Source organism: Salmo trutta, chromosome 2 (genome assembly GCF_901001165.1).
Source record: "Salmo trutta chromosome 2, fSalTru1.1, whole genome shotgun sequence".
In the NCBI taxonomy this organism is placed as follows: Eukaryota; Metazoa; Chordata; class Actinopteri; order Salmoniformes; family Salmonidae; genus Salmo; species Salmo trutta.
In genome coordinates, this window is record NC_042958.1 from 46,342,230 (window position 1) to 46,359,292 (window position 17,063).

Consider the following 17,063-nt stretch of genomic DNA (forward strand, 5'->3'; position numbering starts at 1 on the left):
ACAACACAGAGCACCAATCTAAATGAAAACAACAGAGAGCACCAATCTAAATGAAAACAACAGAGAGCACCAATCTAAATGAAAACAACAGAGAGCACCAATCTAAATGAAAACAACAGAGAGCACCAATCTAAATGAAAACAACAGAGAGCACCAATCTAAATGAAAACAACAGAGAGCACCAATCTAAATGAAAACAACAGAGAGCACCAATCTAAATGAAAACAACAGAGAGCACCAATCTAAATGAAAACACAGAGCACCAATCTAAATGAAAACAACAGAGAGCACCAGTCTAAATGAAAACAACAGCAAACACCAGTCTAAATGAAAACAACAGAGAGCACCAATCTAAATGAAAACAACACAGAGCACCAATCTAAATGAAAACAGAGAGCACCAATCTAAATGAAAACAACACAGAGCACCAATCTAAATGAAAACAACAAAGAGCACCAATCTAAATGAAAACAACAGAGAGCACCAATCTAAATGAAAACAACAGAGAGCACCAATCTAAATGAAAACAACAGCGAACACCAGTCTAAATGAAAACAACAGCGAAAACCAGTCTAAATGAAAACAACACTGAGCACCAATCTAAATGAAAACAACACTGAGCACCAATCTAAATGAAAACAACAGAGAGCACCAGTCTAAATGAAAACAACAGCGCACCAATCTAAATGAAAACAACAGAGAGCACCAATCTAAATGAAAACAACAGAGAGCACCAATCTAAATGAAAACAACAGCGAACACCAGTCTAAATGAAAACAACAGTGAACACCAGTCTAAATGAAAACAACACAGAGCATCAATCTAAATGAAAACAACAGAGAGCACCAATCTAAATGAAAACAACAGCGAGCACCAATCTAAATGAAAACAACAGCGAGCACCAATCTAAATGAAAACAACAGCGAGCACCAATCTAAATGAAAACAACAGCGAGCACCAATCTAAATGAAAACAACAGCGAGCACCAATCTAAATGAAAACAACAGAGAGCACCAGTCTAAATGAAAACAACAGCGAACACCAGTCTAAATGAAAACAACACAGAGCACCAGTCTAAATGAAAACAACACAGAGCACCAATCTAAATGAAAACAACACAGAGCACCAATCTAAATGAAAACAACAGAGAGCACCAATCTAAATGAAAACAACAGAGAGCACCAATCTAAATGAAAACAACACAGAGCACCAATCTAAATGAAAACAACACAGAGCACCAATCTAAATGAAAACAACACAGAGCACCAATCTAAATGAAAACAACAGCGAACACCAGTCTAAATGAAAACAGAGATTTAAACCAAGAGGATTGGGGGACAGAATGATTTGCTGGCAGAAACCAGAAACCTGTGAGTCTCTAAGAACTGAGTTTAACAATAAAAGAATGGAAATACAGAACACAAGCCCTGAAGCGTCCTGACACGGGTCCCAACACAGCAACACGAGCCTCCCTGTGGGCTATACGTAAAACAATCATCTATCAATTCATTCAATTTCTACAGTTACACTTCCTCTAGTCTATACAGTACTGTACAGATTCAATATGATAGGAGGGAGGCTAACGTTCTTTGTCTCCCCTCCCCGCCACAGAAACGTGCGTGTGTGTGTCTGTGTAGTGTGAGAGAGGAGGACGGGGGTGAAAGGTGAAAAGATGCTCAAACCTTCCACTAAAAGAGAGAAACCTCTAGCTCAGGCTAAACAAGCCTTTATTCCTAAGAAGGTGTAAGGGCGGACACCAGGGCCATTATGTGTAAATCTAATAGGCGGGTGGGGGAGGGGGAAGAGACTCAATTTGTCTGTGTTTAATTCTCTCCTTTACCAAGACAGAAATCACCACTAAAGTCAACTCTCAGGGGTTCAAGCAGAGTTTAGCGCTGACGATATGAAGGCTAGTAAAATAAAAAATAAAAACATATATTAGCATGTTTTCAAAAATCTATTTTCTAAAAGGATAATAATATTTTCACGTTAATATAAAACATTGGTAGAGCTGGAGTGGGAAACAACAAGCTGCCATCTGCGTGGAGAGCTCTGTGGGGTGAGGGCTTTGTCCCAAAGGGCAACATGTTCCCTACATTAGTGCATTACTTTCCCATAGGCCTCTGGTCTAAAGTAGTACACTATGTAGGAAATAGGGAGCCCTTTAGGATGCATCCCTGGAGGGGATTAGCACCATATGGTGGAACCAAACAGCAGGGTGTGTAGAAGTAAATATAAACATGCTTTTTTTTATCAGGGATCAGGGAGTGTTTGTGTTTAGCTCAGCAAAGCATTCTACCATTTGTAGATGGACGGCTGCTGCTCTCAAATTTAAAGTCAGTGTGTGTGTGTCTGGGATTGTCATTATCCCTTCACTTTGTCCACAAGGTTTGTGTCAACTAAACAACATGTCTACTGGATCACCAAGGAACAGGTTATGACAGAGCCTCACATCACACAACCAGTCAGTGATATCAGACTGAGAAATAAAGGAGAAGGTGGCAGCACTGACCGTTAAGTTGTTCTGTGTAGTAAAACTAGAAACAACACTGTAATCAGCAGTTCTCATATTGTTGTTAGCTATATACCAAAGTACACAATATAAGTAACAGCTTTCCCCCTTGGGGTGATGGTAGGGGTCAACCCACTGGGTTCCACACATCACACCAGATGAGGGGAAGTTAGTGAGACACAGTCTTCTAACCAGGGTCCACTAAAGGTCATGGAACATAATCATCTTACCTGGCAAATGGAATGTAAGAGATGCTGTACCTGAAAGAGAGACAAAACGAGATATTACACAGGTATATATTATAATACACAGGTATATGGTATACTACACGGGTATATATTATAATACACAGGTATATATTATAATACACAGGTATACTACACAGGTATATATTATAATACACATGTATATATTATAATACACAGGTATATATAATAATACACAGGTATACTACACAGGTATATATTATAATACACAGGTATACTACACAGGTATAGATTATAATACACAGGTATAGTACACAGGTATAGATTATAATACACAGGTATACTACACAGGTATAGATTATAATACACAGGTATACTACACAGGTATAGATTATAATACACAGGTATACTACACAGGTATAGATTATACTATACAGGTACACTACCATTCAAAAGTTTGGGGTCACTTACAAATGTCCTTGTTTATGAAAGAAGAGCACTTTTTTTGTCCATTAAAATAACATCAAATTGATCAGAAATACAGTGTAGACATTGTTAATGTTGTAAATGACTATTGTAGCTGGAAACGGCTGATTTTGAATGGAATATCTACACAGGTTTACAGAGGCCCATTATCAGCAACCATCACTCCTATATTCCAATGGCACGTTGTGTTAGCTAATCCAAGTTGATCATTTTAAAAGGCTAATTGATCATTAGAAAACCCTTTTGCAATTATGTTAGCACAGCTGAAAACTGTTGTCCTGACTAAAGAAGCAATAAAACTGGCCTTCTTTAGACTAGTTGAGCATCATTATTTGTGGGTTCAATTACAGGCTCAAAATGGCCAGAAACAAAGACCTTTCTTCTGAAACTCGTCAGTTTATTCTTGTTCTGAGAAATGAAGGCTATTCCATGCGAGAAATTTCCAAGAAACTGAAGATCTTGTACAACGCTGTGTACTACTCCCTTCACAAAACAGTACAAACTGGCTCTAACCAGAATAGAAAGAGGAGTGGGAGGCCCCGGTGCACAACTGAGCAAGAGGACAAGTACATTAGAGTGTCTAGTTTGAGAAACAGACGCCTCACAAGTCCTCAACTGGTAGCTTCATTAAATAGTACCTGCAAAACACCAGTCTCAACGTCAACAGTGAAGAGACGACTCCAGGATGCTGGCCTTCTATAGTATAGTATCAGGTAGTCTATATTATAATATACAGGTATAGTATCAGGTAGCCTATATTATAATATACAGGTACAGTGCCTTGCAAAAGTATTCACCCCCCTTGACATTTTTCCTATTTTGTTGCATTACAACCTGCAATTTAAATAGATTTTTATTTCGATCTCATGTAATGGACATACACAAAATAGTCCAAATTGGTGAAGTGAAATGAAAAATGTACTTGTTTAAAAAAATTCTAAAAAATTCTAAACAGAAAAGTGGTCCGTGCATAAGTATTCACCCCCTTTGCTATGAAGCCCCTAAATAAGATCTGGTGCAACCAATTACCTTCAGAAGTAAAAAAATTAGTTAAATAACGTCAACCTATGTGCAATCTAAGTTCCACATGATCTCAGTATATATACACCTGTTATGAAAGGCCCCAGAGTCTGCAACACCACCAAGCAAGCGTCACCATGAAGACCAAGGAGCTCTCCAAACAGGTCAGGACAAAGTTGTGGAGAAGTACAGATCAGGGTTAGGTTATAAAAAATATCAGAAACTTTGAACATCCCACGGAGCACCATTAAATCCTTCATTAAAAAAATGGAAAGAATATGGCACCACAACAAATCTGCCAAGAGAGGGCTGCCCACCAAAACTCATGGACCAGGCAAGGAGGGCATTAATCAGAGAGGCAACAAAGAGACCAAAGATAACCCTGAAGGAGCTGCAAAGCTCCACAGCAGAGATTGGAGTATCTGTCCATAGGACCACCCGGTCTGAAAAGAACTAGCCTCACTCAGGCTATCTACCTGGAGGTGTGATCGGTATTTTTAAAGATCATATTGGAAAGTATGACCAAAGGAATATAATCATCAGACCCAATATTAATGGACTCTTTCCCATGACATAAAATGAAAAGAGGTGGGGTCAATATGGAAACAATCGACTAACTCATCATGAAAGACCAGTTTGTCTTCCAGCTATATGAATAATAAACACAACTACAAACCTTCATCAATGTGGCTTAATTAAGTCTTGAAAAGTTTTTTTTTCTCCAATATTAGCACAAAGATAAATACAAGAAGACAGAGATAATGACAGTCACTGCCTGCACTGAGACTATCAGAGTAATTACACCATTTTGATAGAGCACATTATTGTCCTTAAAGAGATAGTTTGAGATTTGTCCAATTAAGCCTTGTTTTTTTTCTACTTACCCAGAGTCAGATGAACTCACGGATACCATTTGCTTGTCTTTGTTTGAAGGAAGTTGAAGGTAGTTTCTGGAGCAATTGCTAACTAGCGTTAGCGCACTAATTGGAAGTCTACAGGAGTAGCGAGCATGCTAGATGCTCCTGTAGGCTAGACTTCCGGTCATTGAGCTAAACGCTAGTTCATCTGACACTGGGTAAGTAGGGGGAAAAAAGGGCTTAAATTGCCAAAATCTCGAACTATCCCTTTAATAAATGATGCCTGGCCATAACAAGAGGATTACATCCTGGTTATTAAGACAAGCTGAAACTTAATGGAGTGGCCTGGGAGAGAGGGTTGAGGATTTTAAATAAATAATAAATCATCATCAGGGAATTACTTTTAAGAGGCTCAACTATAATCTCTTTTGTGACGTCATGGTCAGGTTGTATACTAGTTGTAATATGACGTTTTGTCAACGTGAGCTGTTCACTGAGGGGGTGGATACTAAACTCAGCAAAAAAATAAAATGTCCTTTCACTGTCAACTGTGTTAATTTTCAGCAAACTTAACATGTGTAAATATTTGTATGAACATAACAAGATTCAACAACTGAGACATAAACTGAACAAGTTCCACAGACATGTGACTAACAGAAATGGAATAATGTGTCCCTGAACAAAGGGGGGGACAAAATCAAAAGTAACAGTCAGTATCTGGTGTGGCCACCAGCTACATTAAAGTACTGCAGTGCATCTCCTCCTCATGGACTGCACCAGATTTGCCAGTTCTTGCTGTGATATGTTACCCCACTCTTCCACCAAGGCACCTGTAAGTTCTCTGACATTTCTGGGGGGAATGGCCCTAGCCCTCACCCTCCGATCCATCAGGTCCCAGATGTGCTCAATGGGATTGAGATCCGGGCTCTTTGCTGGCCATGGTAGAACACTGACATTCCTGTCTTGCAGGAAATCACGCACAGAATGAGCAGTATGGCTGGTGGCATTGTTATGCTGGAGGGTCATGTCAGGATGAGCCTGCAGGAAGGGTACCACATGAGGGAGGAGGATGTCTTCCCTGTAACGCACAGCGTTGAGATTGCCTGCAATGACAACAAGCTCAGTCCGATGATGCTGTGACACACTGCCCCAGACCATGACGAACCCTCCACCTCCAAATCGATCCCGCTCCAGAGTACAGGCCTCGGTGTAACGCTCATTCCTTCGACGATAAACGCGAATCCAACCATCACCTCTGGTGAGACAAAACTGTGACTCGTCAGTGAAGAGCACTTTTTTCCAGTCCTGTCTGGTCCAGTGACCGTGGGTTTGTGCCCATAGGCGACGTTGTTGCCGGTGATGTCTGGTGAGGACCTGCCTTACAACAGGCCTACAAGCCCAGTCCAGCCTCTCTGAGCCTGTTGCGGACAATCTGAGCACTGATGGAGGGATTGTGTGTTCCTGGTGTAACTCGGGCAGTTGTTGTTGCCATCCTGTACCTGTCCCGCAGGTGTGATATTCGGATGTACCGATCCTGTGCAGGTGTTGTTACACGTGGTCTGCCATTGCGAGGACAATCAGCTGTCCGTTCTGTCTCCCTGTAGTGCTGTCTTAGGCGTCTCACAGTACGGACATTGCAATTTATTGCCCTGGCGACATCTGCAGTCCTCACGCCTCCTTGCAGCATGCCTAAGGCACGTTCACGCAGATGAGCAGGGACCCTGGGCATCTTTCTTTTGGTGTTTTTCCAGAGTCAGTAGAAAGGCCTCTTTAGCGTCCTAAGCTTTCATAACTGTGACCTTAATTGCCTACTGTAAGCTGTTAATGTCTTAACGACCGTTCCACAGGTGCATGTTCATTAATTGTTTATGGTTCATTAAGCATGGGAAACAGTGTTTAAACCCTTCACAATGAAGATCTGTGAAGTTATTTGGATTTTTACAAATGATCTTTGAAAGACAGGGTCCTGAAAAAGGGCTGTTTCTTTTTTTGCTGAGTTTAGTTGTAATTTTACAGTGCCTTCAGAAAGTACTCAGACCCCTTGACTTTTTCCACATTTTATTACATTACAGTCTTATTCTACAACGGATTAAATATTTTTTCCCCATCAATCTACACACAATACCGCATAATGATAAAGCAAAACCAGGTTTAGGCCATCGGGTTCTTGGTCACCTCCCTGACAAAGGTCCTTCTCCCCCGATTACTCAGTTTGGCCGGGCGGCCAGCTCTAGGATGAGTCTTGATGGTTCCAAACTTCTTCCATATAATAATGATGGAGGCCACTGTGTTCTTGGGGACTTTCAATGCTGCAGAAATGTTTTGGTACCCTTCTCCAGATCTGTGCTTCGACACAATCCTGTGTCGGAACTCTTCGGACAATTCCTTTGACCTCAAGGCATGGTTTTGCTCTGACAAAAACCTTATTTAGACAGGTGTGGGCCTTTCCAAATCATGTCCAATCAATTGAATTTACCACAGGTGGACTCCAATCAAGTTGTAGAAACATCAAGGATGATCAATGGAAACAGGATGCACCTGAGCTCAATTTTGAGTCTGAATAATTATGTAAATTAGGGATTTATGTTCGAAATTTTGTATACATTTGCAAAATGTTGTAAAAACCTGTTTTCACTTTGTCATTATGGGGTATTGTGACGTCATTATGGGGTATTGTGTGTAGATTGATCAGGATTTTTTATTGATTTAATCAATTTTAGAATAAGGCTGTAATGTAACAAAATGCAGAAAAGGGGAAGGGGTCTGAATACTTGTGTTTTGTTAACGTGGGCTGTTCACTGAGGGGGTATGATAGAAAGGGTATCAATACAGAATACGGTATTAGACAACCAACTAACTGAGTCATGAGAACATCCAGATAAATGATTAACCATTGGATAATATATTCTGGTAAGTTTGGCATCTCATCTGAGAAGTCGGCAGGATTTCCTGTTCCATTCTGACTAATAGGCCCGTTTTAGACAGTCAATGCGTAGCTGTGTTGGTCAATGGACCGAGGGGGGAATGTTACAGGAAATACACTCCCACACACAGACAGGTCTGAGTGCGTATGTGATGTACTATGCCAAGACGTGCGTGTGTGTACGCCTGGTGGTTGCCAAGGTGATGTCTATCAGACTAGGACAGGCACCACACAGTGTGAGAGAGAGGAATGTGACATCTATCAGACTAGGACAGGTACCACAGTGAGAGAGGAAGGTGATATCTTTCAGAATAGGACAGGTACCACACAGTGAGAGAGAGGGTCATGTCTATCAGAATAGGACAGGCACCACACAGTGAGAGTGAGGAAGGTGATATCTATCAGAATAGGACAGGTACCACAGTGAGAGAGGAAGGTGATATATTTCAGAATAGGACAGGTACCACACAGTGAGAGAGAGGGTCATGTCTATCAGACTAGGACAGGTACCACAGTGAGAGAGGAAGGTGACATCTATCAGAATAGGACAGGTACCACAGTGAGAGAGAGGAAGGTGTTTATCAGACTAGGACAGGTACCACAGTGAGAGAGAGGGTCATGTCTATCAGACTAGGACAGGTAACACCGTGAGAGAGAGGAAGGTGATATCTCAGTAGGTTGGAATGACAGCTAGACACACAATCAATATGCAAACATACACGCCTCTATACAAACATTCCAACATCTACATGCAAAAACGTCAACAAGTGCCTTTTGCTTCCTGCTTTCCAGCACGTAAATTTCATTGACCTGCAAGTGATCCTGCCAGTCAGGTTGTATCCAGGACAGGCAGGTACAACCGCAGGATAACAGTCAGAGATCCTACCAGCCAGGTTGTATCCAGGACAGGCAGGTACAACCGCAGGATAACAGTCAGAGATCCTACCAGCCAGGTTGTATCCAGGACAGGCAGGTACAACCGCAGGATAACAGTCAGAGATCCTACCAGCCAGTTGTATCCAGGGTCAAACACAGGCTTGGATGAGATCTTTAAGGTCAGGCCCCTTAGCATGGCTCACAAAATCCATTAAGACCCAAGGACCTGAACTTTGAACTACTCCCCTCTGGGTGCAGGTATAGGGAACGCCCCAGCAGAAATAACAGAACTAGACAATCCTTTATACCAGGTGTGATACGACTCCTAAACAGCTGGGGTTAATGTTCCTATCACTAAGGTGTGATGCCCCTCCTAAACAGCTGGGGTTAATGTTCCTATCACTAAGGTGTGATGCCCCTCCTAAACAGCTGGGGTTAATGTTCCTATCACTAAGGTGTGATGCCCCTCCTAAACAGCTGGGATTAGTGTTCCTATCACTAAGGTGTGATGCCCCTCCTAAACAGCTGGGGTTAATGTTCCTATCACTAAGGTGTGATGCCCCTCCTAAACAGCTGGGGTTAATGTTCCTATCACTAAGGTGTGATGCCCCTCCTAAACAGCTGGGGTTAATGTTCCTATCACTAAGGTGTGATGCCCCTCCTAAACAGCTGGGGTTAATGTTCCTATCTACCCAGTAAGGCCAGCAGGCTGGTCTTCTTTCATCGATATATGCTGTATGTAACTGTTAGGATTTTTTTATTGTCCATTTGTTGTCTACTGTATTTGAACGCCATTTTAATCGTGTACATGATACGGCAACAACGAACCAAGTCAGTAAAGTAAAGGCAGGTACAACAGTACGTGCACAGTGCACGTCCTAAGGGTTCACCCATGAACTGGATTCAGCATACGCACTAGCCCATTGAGCCAATCAGCTGGAGCCAAGTCAGCTCTGCTCTCATTGGACACAGAAGAGTTCAACCTCCATCAAGTGAAGTGCAGTCTGGTGATAAGTGAGCAATAGAAGACTGTGTAGGTGTGTGTTATGACATCATGCAAATGTACTAAAGGAGGAAAGGTTTACCAGCACTGACGTTGCAGATAGCGCATCTTTTGAAGAAGGTTGATAGTGATACATTTGCGGCCAAATATATTGACACCTTTCACTTTCCTTAAATAATTCCCAATTGTTTCTAAAATAAATTGAATTTGACAAACACTTCTGGTCTCTACACGTTCTTTTGGATTTTCCAAACTGCAGAATCAAATATTTTTTTGGGGGGGTTGCACAGCCTTTGGCCAAGATAACTGCCAACAAATGTTTCTTGTAGCTTACTGCACCTTTCTACTGACAATCTGGCCCACTCTTCAGCAGCAAACTGCTGTAATTCATTAACGCTTGAGGGGTTCCCTCCACCAAAGGCTGTTTTCAGATCTTGCCAGAGCATAATTTGTAAATCGGGAGGTGCCAGAACAAAAAGTGAGCGTGAGAGGGGTGACCTTGGAGGCTCTGAGGTCATGAGAGGAGGGTGACCTAGGAAGTTCTGAGGTACTGGAACGCATGAGGAAAAAAAACAACGTTGCATGCATATCATCACATTTGCATATTGGCATAGAGCAGTAGAGTAAAGAGAGGCACCTACAGAAGTTGCACACATGGGGAAAAATTTTAGTAGCCTAGGTTCTAGGAAAAATGTGGCCTTTCATAAAAGCATTTAATGCAATTCATCAATTTACATGACTGGAGACTTTGGCAGAATCTTTTTAAATACCTCACAAATGATCGTTATGACAGGCTACTTTGACAAACTGAGACCAATAAAAATGACCTTGTCTTGAATCTATCAATAGCCAAGGCCTAGGTGTGTGGAGACACATACAGTTGAAGTCGGAAGTTTACATACAGTTAGGTTGGAGTCATTAAAACTCGTTTTTCAATCACTCCACAAATTTCTTGTTAATAAACTATAGTTTTGGCAAGTTGGTTAGGACATCTACTTTGTGCATGACACAAGTAATATTTCCAACAATTGTTTACAGACAGATTATTTCACTTATAGTTCAGTGTATCACAATTCCAATGGGTCAGAAGTTTACATACACTAAGTTGACTGTGCCTTTAAACAGCTTGGAAAATTCCAGAAAATGATGTCATGGCTTTAAAAGCTTCTGATAGGCTAATTGACACCATTTGAGTCAATTGGAGGTGTACCTGTGGATGTATTTCAAGGCCTACCTTCAAACTCACTGCCTCTTTGCTTGACATCATGGGAAAATCAAAAGAAATCAGGCAAGACCTCTGTACAAACAATAGTACGCAAGTATAAACACCATAGGACCACGCAGTCGTCATACCGCTCAGTAAGGAGACACGTTCTGTCTCCTAGAGATGAACATACTTTGGTGCGAAAAGTGCAAATCAATCCCAGAACAACAGCAAAGGACCTTGTGGAGATGCTGGAGGAAACAGGTACAAAATAATCTATATCCACAGTAAAACAAGTCCTATATCGATATAACCTGAAAGGCCACTCAGCAAGGAAGAAGCCACTGCTCCAAAACCGTCATAAAAAAGCCAGACTTCGGGTTGAACTGCACATGGGGACAAAGATCGTACTTTTTGGAGAAATGTCCTCTGGTCTGATGAAACAAAAATAGAACTGTTTGGCCATAATGACCATTGTTATGTTTGGAGGAAAAAGGGGGAGGCTTGCAAGCCAAAGGACACCATCCCAACCGTGAAGCACGGAGGTGGTAGCATCATGTTGTGGGGGTGCTTTGCTGCAGGAGGGACTGTTGCACTTCACAAAATAGATGGCATCATGAGGGAGGAAAATTATGTGGATATATTGAAGCACTCAAGACATCAGTCAGGAAGTTAAAGCTTGGTCGCAAATGGGTCTTCCAAACGGACAATGACCCCAAGCAAAACTCTGTTTTCCCGCGATTGTATTTCAAATATTGCAAAAGGCCTGTTGTCTGCATGCGGTTTGTTTACTGACAGATTTGCAGCGCGTTCCCGACTGTAGACTATGCCTGGTTATTGGGCTACATCCACAGCTAGGCTATAAATAAAAATATACACTGCTCAAAAAAATAAAGGGAACACTTAAACAACACATCCTAGATCTGAATGAAAGAAATAATCTTATTAAATACTTTTTTCTTTACATAGTTGAATGTGCTGACAACAAAATCACACAAAAATAATAAATGGAAATCCAATTTATCAACCCATGGAGGTCTGGATTTGGAGTCACACTCAAAATTAAAGTGGAAAACCACACTACAGGCTGATCCAACTTTGATGTAATGTCCTTAAAACAAGTCAAAATGAGGCTCAGTAGTGTGTGTGGCCTCCACGTACCTGTATGACCTCCCTACAACGCCTGGGCATGCTCCTGATGAGGTGGCGGATGGTCTCCTGAGGGATCTCCTCCCAGACCTGGACTAAAGCATCCGCCAACTCCTGGACAGTCTGTGGTGCAATGTGGCGTTGGTGGATGGAGCGAGACATGATGTCCCAGATGTGCTCAATTGGATTCAGGTCTGGGGAACGGGCGGGCCAGTCCATAGCATCAATGCCTTCCTCTTGCAGGAACTGCTGACACACTCCAGCCACATGAGGTCTAGCATTGTCTTGCATTAGGAGGAACCCAGGGCCAACCGCACCAGCATATGGTCTCACAAGGGGTCTGAGGATCTAATGGCAGTCAGGCTACCTCTGGCGAGCACATGGAGGGCTGTGCGGCCCCCCAAAGAAATGTCACCCCACACCATGACTGACCCACCACCAAACCGGTCATGCTGGAGGATGTTGCAGGCAGCAGAACGTTCTCCACGGCGTCTCCAGACTCTGTCACGTGCTCAGTGTGAACCTGCTTTCATCTGTGAAGAGCACAGGGCGCCAGTGGCGAATTTGCCAATCTTGGTGTTCTCTGGCAAATGCCAAACATCCTGCACGGTGTTGGGCTGTAAGCACAACCCCCACCTGTGGACGTCGGGCCCTCATACCACCCTCATGGAGTCTGTTTCTGACCGTTTGAGCAGACACATGCACATTTGTGGCCTGCTGGAGGTCATTTTGCAGGGCTCTGGCAGTGCTTCTCCTGCTCCTCCTTGCACAAAGGCGGAGGTAGCGGTCCTGCTGCTGGGTTGTTGCCCTCCTACGGCCTCCTCCACGTCTCCTGATGTACTGGCCTGTCTCCTGGTAGCGCCTCCATGCTCTGGACACTACGCTGACAGACACAGCAAACCTTCTTGCCACAGCTCGCATTGATGTGCCATCCTGGATGAGCTGCACTACCTGAGCCACTTGTGTGGGTTGTAGACTCCGTCTCATATTACCACTAGAGTGAAGGCACCGCCAGCATTCAAAAGTGACCAAAACATCAGCCAGGAAGCATAGAAACTGAGAAGTGGTCTGTGGTCCCCACCTGCAGAACCACTCCTTTATTGGGGGTGTCTTGCTAATTGCCTATAATTTCCACCTGTTGTCTATTCCATTTGCACAACAACATGTGAAATTTATTGTCAATCAGTGTTGCTTCCTAAGTGGACAGTTTGATTTCACAGAAGTGTGATTGACTTGGAGTTACATTGTGTTGTTTAAGTGTTCCCTTTATTTTTTTGAGCAGTGTATATACACTACCATTCAAAAGGTTGGGGTCACTTAGAAATATCCTTGTTTTTGAAAGAAAAGCAACACTTCTCTCCATTAAAATAACATCAAATTGATCAGGAATACAGTGTAGACATTGTTAATGTTGTAAATGACTATTGTAGCTGGAAACGGCTGATTTTTTATGGAATATCTACATAGAAGTACAGAGGCCCATTATCAGCAACCATCACTGGCTCTAAACAGAATAGAAAGAGAAGTGGGAGGCCCCGGTGCACAACTGAGCAAGAGGACAAATACATTAGTGTCTAGTTTAAGAAACAGACACCTCACAAGTCCTTAACTGGCAGCTTCATTAAACAGTACCCGCAAAACACCAGTCTCAACGTCAACAGTGAAGAGGCGACTCCAGGATGCTGGCCTTCTAGGCAGAGTTCCTTTGTCCAGCGTCCGTGTTATTTTGCCCATCTTAATCTTTTATTTTTATTGGCCAGTCTAAGATACGGCTTTTTCTTTGTAACTCTGTCTAGAAGGCCAGCATCCTGCAGGTTTTGAGCTTCAAGTTCCTTGGCGTCCACATCACCAACAAACTAACATGGTCCAAGCACACCAAGACAGTCGTGAAGAGGGCACGACAAAATCTATTCCCCCACAGGAACTGAAAAGATTTGGCATGGGTCCTCAGATCCTCAAAAGGTTTTAAAGCTGCACCATCGAAAGCATCCTGACGGGTTGCATCACTGCCTGGTATGGCAACTGCTCGGCCTCTGACCGCAAGGCACTAAAGAGGGTAGTGTGTACGGCCCAGTACATCACTGGGGCCAAGCTTCCTGCCATCCAGGACCTGCCATCCAAGCATTTCACTGTAAGGTCTACACCTGTTGTATTCGGTGCATGTGACAAATAACATTTGATTTTAGATAAAAAAAGGGAAAACCCAACCAACCCACAAACAATTTCAGGAAAAAGGCAAGGTGAGACCGCCATTATAAAATGTTGGGAATTCGGTTAAGATTCAACTCCTCCTATCATATGAACTCACATAAGAAGTTACTTTTTTTTTGGAAATGCAGGAAATTCATTTTAAAACTACGAAAATCTTCTCTGCCAACAAGAAGGATGTGAACCGTTTGGGGTTTACCTGGGTTGCAAGATTGGGGTTTGTTACTACGCAGACAAATTACAATATCCATCTGGACCTTTTCCACCTAGGACATGTATGCATCCAGACCATCTCAAAAAGTACTGCAGTACCCCTGCTATTGGTCTACAACACATTAATAAATAGTACTGAAATACCCCTGCTATAGGTCTACAACACATTAATAAATAGTACTGCTGTACCCCTGCTATAGGTCAACAACACATTAATAAATAGTACTGCTGTACCCCTGCTATAGGTCTACAACACATTAATAAATAGTACTGGAATACCCCTGCTATAGGTCTACAACACATTAATAAATAGTACTGCGGTACCCCTGCTATAGGTCTACAACACATTAATAAATAGTACTGCGGTACCCCTGCTATAGGTCTACAACACATTAATATAGTACTGCTGTACCCCTGCTATAGGACTACAACACATTAATAAATAGTACTGCTGTACCCCTGCTATAGGACTACAACACATTAATAAATAGTACTGAAATACCCCTGCTATAGGTCTACAACACATTAATAAATAGTACTGCGGTACCCCTGCTATAGGTCTACAACACATTAATAAATAGTACTGGAATACCCCTGCTATAGGTCTACAACACATTAATAAATAGTACTGGAATACCCCTGCTATAGGACTACAACACATTAATAAATAGTACTGCTGTACCCCTGCTATAGGTCTACAACACATTAATAAATAGTACTGCGGTACCCTTGCTATAGGTCTACAACACATTAATAAATAGTACTGGAATACCCCTGCTATAGGACTACAACACATTAATAAATAGTACTGCTGTACCCCTGCTATAGGACTACAACACATTAATAAATAGTACTGGAATACCCCTGCTATAGGTCTACAACACATTAATAAATAGTACTGGAATACCCCTGCTATAGGACTACAACACATTAATAAATAGTACTGGAATACCCCTGCTATAGGACTACAACACATTAATAAATAGTACTGTAATACCCCTGCTATAGGACTACAACACATTAATAAATAGTACTGCTGTACCCCTGCTATAGGACTACAACACATTAATAAATAGTACTGCTGTACCCCTGCTATAGGACTACAACACATTAATAAATAGTACTGTAATACCCCTGCTATAGGTCTACAACACATTAATAAATAGTACTGGAATACCCCTGCTATAGGACTACAACACATTCATAAATAGTACTGGAATACCCCTGCTATAGGACTACAACACATTAATAAATAGTACTGGAATACCCCTGCTATAGGACTACAACACATTAATAAATAGTACTGGAATACCCCTGCTATAGGACTACAACACATTAATAAATAGTACTGCTGTACCCCTGCTATAGGTCTACAACACATTAATAAATAGTACTGGAATACCCCTGCTATAGGACTACAACACATTAATAAATAGTACTGGAATACCCCTGCTATAGGACTACAACACATTAATAAATAGTACTGGAATACCCCTGCTATAGGACTACAACACATTAATAAATAGTACTGCTGTACCCCTGCTATAGGTCTACAACACATTAATAAATAGTACTGCGGTACCCTTGCTATAGGTCTACAACACATTAATAAATAGTACTGGAATACCCCTGCTATAGGACTACAACACATTAATAAATAGTACTGCTGTACCCCTGCTATAGGTCTACAACACATTAATAAATAGTACTGCTGTACCCCTGCTATAGGTCTACAACACATTAATAAATAGTACTGCTGTACACCTGCTATAGGTCTACAACACATTAATAAATAGTACTGCTGTACCCCTGCTATAGGACTACAACACATTAATAAATAGTACTGCTGTACCCCTGCTATAGGACTACAACACATTAATAAATAGTACTGGAATACCCCTGCTATAGGTCTACAACACATTAATAAATAGTACTGCTGTAACCCTGCTATAGGTCTACAACACATTAATAAATAGTACGGGAATACCCCTGCTATAGGACTACAACACATTAATAAATAGTACTGCTGTACCCCTGCTATAGGTCTACAACACATTAATAAATAGTACTGCTGTACCCCTGCTATATGTCTACAACACATTAATAAATAGTACTGGAATACCCCTGCTATAGGCCTACAACACATTAATAAATAGTACTGCTGTACCCCTGCTATAGGTCTACAACACATTCATAAATAGTACTGCTGTAACCCTGCTATAGGTCTACAACACATTAATAAATAGTACTGCTGTAACCCTGCTATAGGTCTACAACACATTAATAAATAGTACTGGAATACCCCTGCTATAGGTCTACAACACATTAATAAATAGTACTGGAATACCCCTGCTACAGGTCTACAACACATTAATAAATAGTACTGGAGTACCCCTGCTATAGGAC

General features: G+C 41.8%; 1 protein-coding gene across 1 annotated transcript in view; it reads right to left on the reverse strand.

Annotated features, from left to right (window-relative positions):
- Window positions 1-17,063, reverse strand: part of sft2d1 (SFT2 domain containing 1) — a 49,427-nt gene that overhangs the window by 6,110 nt on the left and 26,254 nt on the right. Inside the window, exon 7 of the mRNA XM_029702906.1 lies at window positions 2,743-2,772. Coding sequence (XP_029558766.1) covers window positions 2,743-2,772 — 30 coding nt within the window. The remainder of the gene's footprint in view (window positions 1-2,742; window positions 2,773-17,063) is intronic.